This window comes from Calcarisporiella thermophila, assembly GCF_041956535.1.
Source record: "Calcarisporiella thermophila strain CBS 279.70 unplaced genomic scaffold VTP21scaffold_23, whole genome shotgun sequence".
NCBI classification, from domain to species: Eukaryota; Fungi; Calcarisporiellomycota; class Calcarisporiellomycetes; order Calcarisporiellales; family Calcarisporiellaceae; genus Calcarisporiella; species Calcarisporiella thermophila.
Genome location: NW_027192213.1, coordinates 420032 through 430443, shown reverse-complemented (window position 1 = coordinate 430443; position 10412 = coordinate 420032). Strand labels below are relative to the sequence as shown.

Genomic DNA, 10412 nt, shown 5'->3' with positions numbered 1-10412 from the left:
TAACCCTCCCCCAAGGAGAGATATCGGTCGCCAATTGCTTAGCAGTTCAAGACTTCAAAAAAAAAGTCACCTGCAAAATTTTTTTTTCGCAACCTTATTTTTTGATATTCAAAGATTTCAAGCAGTTTTCGTGGTGTAGTTGGTTATCACGTACGCCTCACACGCGTAAGGTCTCCGGTTCGAACCCGGACGAAAACACTTTTTGAATTTTTAAATTCAATAATAATATAAAATATCTATTAAATTTTAATTGAAGAGTTAATATGATTATTTATTATTAATAATGGATGTTACTCTCAATAAATGAATAAATGAGTGAAAAATATAATAGGAAGGGATATTAAGGAGCGAAAAGTGTACAGTAAATTTCGAAAGGAAGAAAAAAGAGATTACAAAAATACGAGGTAGTATCAATAAACCAAAGGTAAAGAAAATCAGATGATCACCTACAGGAAAAAATAAAGGAGGCTGGGCAAATTTTTAAAAGGCCAAATTGGCGATGGAAAAGGCTAAATGCCTTTCCTGAAGTGATAAAGGATTAAAATGAGGTTGAAAGGAATGATTTCGAAGGAACAATTTGAAAATCACTCAACTCTTAATTAAGTTTGCTTCAGTTAGCACTTTCCCTACAAACGATGAACACGCACCCATAGAGGACGCCTCATTGGTAGAGTCACACTCGTGCCATATAGTGGTTCGGTTGCCAACCTCTCTTGCTCCAAAAACTTCGGCGACAATTCAAACCTGAATCGTTTTACGAGCTCTGCTGTCAGAGTCAGGGATTTGAGTACCGCAAACATTTGGCCAGGGCATACACGAGGCCCGGCATTAAAGGTGTTAAATTTGCAATGAGACTCTTTACGGACTCCTGTTATTTTCCCCTCAGCGTCTCGTATCAACCACCGCTCAGGATCAAATTCAGCTGCGTTTTCACCCCAGATTTGTTTATCGCGTGCCATAACGTATGGACTGAAAAGGACGAGGTCACCTTTTTTAACATGAATACCGCACGGGAGCACATCATCATTTACGGCAGTTTTATGATTTTTTGGTACTGGCGGATAAAGACGCAAAGTCTCGTTAAAAACTGCTGTACTATAATGTAACTCTTTTACACTTTCATAATCAAGTTTATCCTGGGCAGAAGAAAGTTCTTCGCGGAGCTTGTCTTGAATTTCTGTTTGCTGCATCATGGTAAGGTACTGCCAGGAGAGTTGTTGAGCGGTTGTGTCACGGCCTATTTAATAAACAACATATAAATGTTTATCAATATATTCGATTACAATGAACTTGCTGACCAGCTATCATAAAATTAACTACGATATCGCGAAGCTCTCTATCGGATAGGCAACTTCCATCTTCGTGACGGTACTCCATAAACAAATCAAGCAAATCCCGTTTTCGATTTTCATCTGGATTCTGGCGTCGAGCGTCGATAACAGTAAACGCATAATTGTCAAGAACTTTTACTGCAGCTTCCATCTTTCGGCCACGACCAGTGATGAATTCAGTGATACTTCCAAGCAAAACGAATTTAGTCTAAATCAAATTATTCGTGCCATATTCTTATCATCTCACCGGAAAAAAGGGTCACGAAATCGGCGATCAATAGTATCCTGCGCAAAGTCGAACGCACGCATAAATGGCATGACGTTACCTCCTCGTAGGCTGTCGAACGAAGAGCCAAAGGATATTTTACCAAAGGAATCAAAGGTAAACCGGAAAAAGAGGTCGTGAAGATCGATATCTTGACCTGAATGTGCCGCTTGATCTAAGATAGAGGCAAGGGTCTTAGCCCCATCTTGGAAGACTCCAGTGGTGATTTCACGGAAGGTTTTAACGGTGAATATATGAGCTGCCTAAAATTACATGTTTATTTTTATAGACCCGAATGCTTGTTGAGGCGTTTTTTTTACCGTTTTACGCTGCATGCGCCACTGGTCTCCATTCGTATTGAAGATACCATTGCCAAGTAGTGAGTACATTCGGTCTTGAGTCGTCGGCCCCTTGACATAATTCTGAAAATTATCGCGAAGTATGTGCTCAATAGTGGCTACATCATAAGCGTGTATCCATCGAGGCTTAATAATGATATTAGTAAAAAGCAACACCTGTAAGTTTAAAATAACAATAGGCACCATAAATGGGAGTGTCGTAGTATGCCAGAGTCCGAATTGCTGACGCCAGTCCAGCAATAAATCAAGGTTGCTCTCCGCATACTTCTGGAAAGCAATCAAACTCCCGATCAAAGGATGCTCACGGGGACCATGCAACGAGCAAGGGCGAGTACCAATTGCACGGTTGCGGTATTTATAGAGGAGATAAAGGAAATAGACTGCTGGGACGTACCACGGACTCACGCGGCGCAAGACCTCACATACTTGAGTTGGAAATCCCAACCAACATGCAGTTTCAGGCCGTCGAAATACAAATACACTTACTAGTGCAGTAGAGAAGAAGACGGACATGAAGAAGACGAATATGATGGAAATAGGGAATATAATTCTTTAGAAAAATTTAAAGGAATGGAAAGGATACGCCCAAAAAAATTTGATGGGCTGTATAACGGTTTCTTACTCGTTGTAAAAATAAGGAGAGAAAGGTCTGAAAATTAACAAAAAATGCGAAAAAAGTAAATAGAATGGAACGTCTGTGTTTTTTAAGGAGATAACATATTGCTGTTTCGAGGTATATTAAAGCTTTGATTTCAATATGCTGAACTAAACAAAAAAAAAAAGCTTGCTTTAATCAGACATTTTCTTCGGTGCCAGCTTTGCTCGGTCAGATCTAATGTGAGTAATATTCGTTCAAAAGGGCCTGGAAAAACGGTATCATTTGACGCAATGAAGCTTGCTGCAGTGCACTGCAACATAGATTAATGATTTGCTCATGGTATTATCCAATTTTGGATATGATGTAAGCAAGAAATAGTTTATTTATTACATGATCCGCTGGTTTTGTATTGCTCACAGCTATCTTATTCTTTCAGTTTCTCTTACAAATTAAAAAGCTATTCTATCCTATGAAAAGCCTAGGATGAATTTGCAGATAAATGAATTTGAGAATATTATTTCACAAATTAATTTCTTACATACTTATATATCACAATTATAAACGTGTTGTTTAATTTGCTCATTAATTAAATGTTGTAATAGATCATATTTAATGTATCATCAAACATATGTATAATTTTCGCATGAAAAGAAATTTTATATATTTCTTATTAAAACTATAACTGTAAAGTTAAAAAAAAGCTAAAAAAAAATAAAATACAAGAAAAATAATTACTTCACATAAAACGATAAAATATGTTTTCGTCCGGGTTCGAACCGGAGACCTTACGCGTGTGAGGCGTACGTGATAACCAACTACACCACGAAAACTCGCTGAAATTGTTGTGAGGCGATTTGGCACAATATGGAATTGTGGCGCAGTAGGAGGAAAGGTGGCTTTGGAGGCTTATAGAGGGGGAGGGTTAGTGTAGTGGACTATCCCTGGTATGCCGACGAGAACGGCGTGGGTTCGAACCCCACTTCCCCCACCAGCACTTACCTTTAGTTTGTGACTGCTGTCCACTTGATCAGAAATTGAGTCTACATTATTGAAAAGATCGCTCCTACGATAAGTACAAAGATTACATCGGTTTCACGTACAGGCTATTGACGACAACTACATACACGCATATCGATTGAACGCCTTTCTATCAAGGACCTATATCTCGTCATGTTAAGTCCATTGACATTAACTTCATGTAATATATGGAAATTAAATAAAAAGTTTTCATTGATTTATCAAAAAAAAAAAAATTGGAGGCTTGTTTTTCTTTTATACTTCTATAAGTTCTTGGGATGGTTTTATTAATATATTTATTATCTTACGGTTACGGTTACGGTTAACATATTTTTCCTTGATTACCTCATTATATTTTTATTATCTTGTTTACATTTATGTTTGTGGTACGTTATCTTTAGTATAAAAGGGAAACATCTTTGTTTACAATAAAAGAGTGCTATTTTTGTTTTGGGATAGAACCGGATTACTTTACAATCCACTTTGTGTCGTTTATTAGCCTTCTGAAGTGTTTACGGAAGGACAATCAAGAGCTTAGGGATAGCTAGAGGATTGTCAGGATAGACCTTATTAGTCTATTATACGACGCAACAAAATTCGATTTCAGATATAACCTAACTAATGGAGCATGTGGCGCAGCTGTAATGTATTATTGAAATACTCTTCAATGGTCCAAACTCCGGCTTGAGAACTGCACCCAACCCTTCACCGCTGTATATTAATACCATCTCCTCTATCGTTCTTCTCCCTACCTTTCCTTTTTTTTCTCCTTTCCTCTTCCTTCTTTTACTTTTTCAATCCTTCCCTTCTCTTCATTCTTTCATGTACATAAGCGGCCTATCTTAATACCATTGCACACAACTTTTTATCCCTCCCTCTTACAGTTATTCTTATCCCCTTCTTTATTAAGCTAATAGCTGTTTCCATACTTTCCTAGCTCTCTCCTCATCACCTTTTCTCTCTTCCTCTTACACTTAAACCCTTTTCTTCCTTTCTTTCTTTTTCCTTCTATCCTCCAAATTCTACAAGGTAGGCCAGGAGCATCACCTGGGTGATTTTGACGTAGAAGCTACCCTACCTTTTTAACAGGATAGGATACTTTTCAATAAAGGTCCTTTGTTAAAAAAAAAAAAAGAAATACTCTTCAATGAAGTGACGAAGCAACTCTTCCTCTCTCCCTATCCACTCTTTACCTTCTCCCCTCCTCTTTACTTCATATTTCTCACCAAATACCCGATCACTATTTACATCTAATCTACCCTTTATTCCCTTACTCCACGTTTATCACCTTCTCTATGTTCTTATCCCCTTGCGTTTCCTTGCTTTCTTCTTTTCTCTCCCTTTCTGGGCTAACATAAATTGTCAAAATCCAAGTTCCACCTTTCCACCTAACTATATCCCCACCCCTTTATTCCCCCCTTCCTTTTTTCATTGTAATCATTAAACTCTTGTAAGCTACGGAAACTAATAAAAGTCTCCGTTGATTGATCAAAAAAAAATTGAAATACTTTTAACGTCCATAAATTATAAAAAAGAAGATTTCCAAGAGCTTGGGTGTAAGGGAAGTTGGATAGAAGTCCAAGAAGACGAAATATCTTTCATTCAAAACACTTGGCTCCAATATGACTATGCCGAATACCCTACCACTCGTATTCTAATTTTTTTTCCTTATATATATTTAAATATATAAACGACGTTTTTCTATTTGCAGTAACAAAAGTTTCATTTTACAATGAGGCTTGCCAAGAGCATTTACTGGGCAGTTTCGACTCTACTCTGTCTTATAACTTCATATTTTTTTTAATTTTAAGTTTAATAAAAATATTTAATTTATAACAGCAAGTGCACTATAAAAAAATCTATTCAATTCTATCAAAAAATACCATTCAATCCTATTTATAATTCTGATAATACGGCAAACTATTTTTAGTCTTATTCCTTTTCTCTTAATTGCACTTACTTATTACTATAGTTTCGTAATCTAACCGAGACGTTCACTATAATTTCGCTGAAGTTCTAGCGTTCTCTTTGGATTTGATGGGAGCTTCCTTCAAGAGCTTCTGAGTGCTCTTTTTATCGCTTTGGCTGATCCGCACTTATTAAACTTTTCTTAACAAAATATTACACATCAGCAGAGTAAGAGCAATGCCCATATAATACCTTTTTAACATGTTCTCCTTTTCTCTTAATGTGTGGAAATTCATAGTTTAGCCTAATAGAACAATACATTGGTAGATCCCAATTTTTAATAATTTCTAGCGACTATTCTACTAATACCCATGCGCGCTCCAAACTTACCAGTAAACTCTCCTTTTTTAGAGAGCCCAAACACTAGATGATAAGTTTTTTGTGAATTGGCTTTGCAACCACTAGGTACTATTATTTGATAAAAATCAACATAGTTGATACTAAAAGAGTAAGGTGAGATGGTGGTTTTATACATAAATATTTGGAAGCCCTGATGGTATTATAATTTTGCTTCATTACTTGCACAATAATCCTTTAAGTATTGCAGATAATAAATGCTCTAAGGATTTCAAGTAGAATATTTTAACAAGAATAGCAAGTGAACCATACTAGAAGGTCAATAATTTTTAACAAAAGCACCTCTTTTTACGTTTCACCTTCTTTCAGGAGTTATTTGGTTATATATATGTGTGTAAAACATGTTGTCCATTTCGCCCCTATATATATGCAAATTGGTCCTCCAAAACTTGTGGACACCCAGCTGTCTTAGATTACTTTTCAGAATCATTCAACTAAAAATTTGTATATGAAGTCACACATGTGACGTCATAGTGTAAACTGATTTCGCGTTTTTTGTTTCGTTTTCTCCTTTGATTGATCAGTACAAGGTTCCAAGGAGGTAGGTGTATTTATTTTTATAACAATATTTAAATATCCTAATCTATATGTGATCTAATTTCTTTGGTTAAATGTTGCCTTTATTAGGGACTTGATTTATTGTTTTTGTGTTGTTTGCTAGTCATGTCGCGCTATCGCGATTACCGCGATGATCGTTATGATCGCTATGATCGGTACGATCGTTCCGAACGCCGGTCAAATAGCCGACGCCTGTTTGTCGGAAATCTTAGCCGCTATGTTCGTGAGCGAGATATTGAAGACCTTTTTTCCAAGTACGGGCACATCCGCCAGCTTGAGATGAAGACCGATTTCGCATTTGTGGAGTTCGATGATGACCGTGATGCCGATGATGCTATTCGTGGACTGGACGGGTATAAACTGGAGGGAGAGCGCATTCGTGTGGAGACAACACGTTTTCCGAAACGTGCTGGGCGCGGGGGATACGATAGACCACCACCGGGTGCAGGCCGAGGGGATCAGTGCTTCAACTGCGGGAAATCGGGCCACTGGATGCGCGATTGTCCGGAACCTATGGGCGAGGGAGAGAGATCGAAGCGTTATGAGGAAAAACGGTGCTTCACTTGCGGGGAAACGGGTCACCAGGCGCGGGATTGTCGCAATCCCCCGAACCATGCCGGTGGAGAGAGGGATAGAGACCGCCACAGAGATCGAGACAGGGAACGCGATAGGGATAGGGAAAGACGCCGTTCGCGTTCGCCACGGTCACCACGTAGCCGCTCGCGTTCGAATTCTCGTTCTCGCAGCAAATCACCTCGTAAGGACCGTGACTTGTCTCCTCGTCGCGATTCGCCTAGGCGTGACATGTCCCCTCGCCGTGATTAACATCATAAATTGGAGGTCTGACGAATGACTGTATGGAGTAAGTAATAAAAGTATTCATAGTCATTTTTTCAAAAAAAATACAATATATACATACTTTTGTGAGTGGAGTGTGAGTGGGGGAGTAAATTGCTTTTTTTAGTGATTATTCTTTGTTTTTTTTCACTTACACCTATTTTTGAGTTTTAAATAAAAAGGCGAAAATTTATCAGAGCTTTCAGAGGGATCCAAATTGAACGTGGTAGGTGGTGTTATCCACAAAACGCATACAAATTTTACATTGGATTACCATTTCAAGTGTAATCGGATTTACTACGAATTATATACCTTGCGCTTGGAGCTGCGAGACTAGACACTAATAAACGGCCATCAGATCCACTAAATTTCGGTTATCAACTCCCTGAAATTTAGAATTTACCCTCTTATTTTTGTGTGAAAATCACTAAAAAGTTTATTCGTTCTGAACTGAGTGACGCCTTAGTATTTACAATGAATTTGTACATAGTTAATTTATGTGCTTACAGGTAGTGCTAAGCAAACTAGTCGATTGTTGGGTTTCGTTTTCCGAATTGAGTTACCTAGCTTCCTTTTTTTCACATTCAATCATGAGATATTGTGTATATGAATTGTTAGTTTGGTAGTAAGAACTAATGATGTATAGAAATTACTCATTTCCCTCGCTTAGGCTAATTGGCGCATAAGCTTATACTCCTTGGATTTAAACTCCAGAATATTTTTCAAGTGCTTCTCTTATATTTTAATATCTAGATCAATCTTGGGCCACAACGCTAGGATGGAAAATTTTTTTACATATTATATCGCAAAGCTAATAGCACATCTTCATGAAAATAGGGGCAACAAAATAAATATAATTGTTTGTCGCTCCCTATTGTAGGTAATTGTTCTAATATGGCTAGACTGAATCATAAGGTTTGCCCGGTTATACTAATAGAGTCCTGTGATTGCATTATATATGGCCGCCATTGCTTTAAACGGGGGTCTGAGTAATAGTCACTTCTTATATATTTCTCCTCACGCTGGAAATCTTTTTTCTCTTCCCCTGGATTTATCTTTCTTCGTGGAACTAGGCAAACCTCCTTTGCGTGTTACAATGGCGATGTCTGCAGCAGTTGTATTAATATCTATGTTAATACTGCGTGTGCCAGCTGTTTTGAATATTCTCCCGTTGGCACTTACCACCACTTTGCAGCACGTGAATCCTTATTTTGCGACGATAGCATTCATCCTCTTCAAACACCGCAAACGCGCATTTGGTGTTCGTTCTATTTCATCTCTTCCTGGCCCTAAAGAATATCCTCTTCTAGGAAGCGCTCTCACATTTAAGCAATATACCAATCGAATTCTAGATCTATTTCTGCAATGGCGAGCTCAGTATGGGAAATGGCATACAGCTACTCTACCTTTCGCCCCACGGATTATCTTCACACATGATCCGGCGAGTATTGAGTACATACAGCGCACTCATTTCGATAATTTCTACAAAGGACCTCATACGCAAAATATTGCAAGGGAAGTACTGGGAGATGGCATATTTAACACAAATGGAGAAAAATGGAGACTGCAGCGCAAAACAGTAATTAATTTCAAGGAGGATGTAATCGACGTACTGATGCTTATATGTGTTTTTCTCCACTGTCATGTAGGCTAGTAATATATTCAACGTCAAACGATTTCGTGAGCTGATCGAAGGTGTATTTCGTGAGGAAGCTATCCGAGTAGCCTCAATTATTGAAAGGGCAGCCGATTCAGGAGAGGATGTCGATCTCCAAAATCTATTTTTTCGATTCACTTTGGACACTTTTGGTAGAATTTCATTCGGAAAACATTTTAACTGCCTTGAAGATGCCAGTGCTCCCGTACCTTTCGCTGCTGCCTTTGACTACGTACAAACTGTGATTGATAAGCGATTTCGCAACCCATTTTTCTGGTAACAAGAAGCTGTTTTACTTCTCATCTCTGTCTAATCCTTAACCCTGATTATTAAGGGTAACTGAGTTTCTCACTGGCGAGGGTCATAAATTCCGCAGCGCAATTAAGATTCTCGACGAGTATGCGTATAATGCTCTTGAGAAGCGTCGTCAAGAGAGAGCGGAAGGGTTCGATAGTAATCAAAAAGATCTTATGGACTTTTTCCTAGACTACCGACACGAAGACGGCAGCCAACTTACTGATGTAGAATTGCGCGACGCTATCTTAAATTTTATGATTGCTGGTATAAGATAACACATGCTTACAAGCAAGAAGGATGATAATTTTATTAATTTACAAAATCTCAAATATAGGTCGTGACACAACAGCTCAACAGCTTTCTTGGCAATACTTGATGCTAATGCAACGGTCTGAAATCCAAGCACGGATTCGGGATGAACTTTCTCATTTTGGTGATATTACGTATGAGAATATAAAAGCCCTACACTATTGTATGGCCGTTTTTTATGAGACTTTGCGACTCTACCCTCCAGTCCCAAAGTCTACAAAAACCGTGGCTTGCGATGATGTTCTTCCAAGTGGTGTAATTGTCCGCAAAGGCGATTGGGTTCATTATTCTTCATACGTGATTGGAAGAGATAAGGAGGTATGGGGGGAGGATGCGGAAGAATTCAACCCTGAGCGTTGGCTACAAAAAGATGAGAAAGGGGAAATCGTGGGGGTAAAAAAAGAATCTCAATATAAGGTTTGGTATATATTTCAAATGATAATAAGAACATTAGTAAATACTTAGTTGCGTTAATAGTTTAATGTTTTTAACGGGGGTCCAAGGATTTGTCTGGGACAGACTTTTGCAACACTAGAATCCCTTACGATGACCTCTGTATTGATTCCACGATTCCGCTTTGAGTTATCGCCAAAATTTATTGAACAAGAAAAGCTAGCAACAGAACCGCTTTATGCGACTTCTGTCACTCTTCCGATGCGACGACCTTTATGGGTGCGTGTTCATCGAATCTAAAATATATGGAGTATAATTGTGACATTTTTTTCTTTCTAATATTCATGGTCATATTTAAACGAGTGTGAGCACCATACAATAATTTTGAAGTAGTATCCACAATTCAATTAAGATTATGTATCTCTATAGCTATCAAATATATTAAAACTGAAAAATATAATTCTGA

The 10412-nt window shown here is 38.1% G+C and overlaps 3 protein-coding genes and 3 non-coding genes across 6 annotated transcripts; 4 read left to right on the top strand and 2 right to left on the bottom strand.

Annotated features, from left to right (window-relative positions):
- Positions 1 to 124: 124 nt before the first annotated feature.
- Positions 125 to 198, top strand: VTP21DRAFT_t243. Its single transcript has one exon. It is a non-coding gene; the product is annotated as a tRNA-Val (tRNA).
- Positions 199 to 626: 428 nt separating this feature from the next.
- Positions 627 to 2468, bottom strand: VTP21DRAFT_5749 (uncharacterized protein; the record flags this gene model as incomplete). The annotated part of the gene is made up of 4 exons (XM_069396304.1): positions 627 to 1237; positions 1299 to 1516; positions 1579 to 1859; positions 1917 to 2468. The coding sequence occupies 4 exons, from the start codon at positions 2466 to 2468 to the stop codon at positions 627 to 629; spliced, it is 1662 nt and encodes a 553-aa protein (XP_069247830.1).
- An 841-nt stretch (positions 2469 to 3309) lies between these two features.
- On the bottom strand, positions 3310 to 3383 carry VTP21DRAFT_t235. The gene has a single exon. It is a non-coding gene; the product is annotated as a tRNA-Val (tRNA).
- An 85-nt stretch (positions 3384 to 3468) lies between these two features.
- VTP21DRAFT_t244 lies at positions 3469 to 3541 on the top strand. Its single transcript has one exon. It is a non-coding gene; the product is annotated as a tRNA-Ser (tRNA).
- Positions 3542 to 6558: 3017 nt separating this feature from the next.
- VTP21DRAFT_5748 (uncharacterized protein) lies at positions 6559 to 7278 on the top strand (the record flags this gene model as incomplete). Its single annotated transcript, XM_069396303.1, has 1 exon — positions 6559 to 7278. One exon carries the CDS (start codon positions 6559 to 6561, stop codon positions 7276 to 7278), a length of 720 nt encoding a protein of 239 aa, XP_069247829.1.
- Positions 7279 to 8392: 1114 nt separating this feature from the next.
- VTP21DRAFT_5747 (uncharacterized protein) lies at positions 8393 to 10246 on the top strand (the record flags this gene model as incomplete). The annotated part of the gene is made up of 5 exons (XM_069396302.1): positions 8393 to 8869; positions 8940 to 9223; positions 9282 to 9508; positions 9579 to 9946; positions 10031 to 10246. 5 exons carry the CDS (start codon positions 8393 to 8395, stop codon positions 10244 to 10246), a joined length of 1572 nt encoding a protein of 523 aa, XP_069247828.1.
- Between the last annotated feature and the right edge of the window lie 166 nt (positions 10247 to 10412).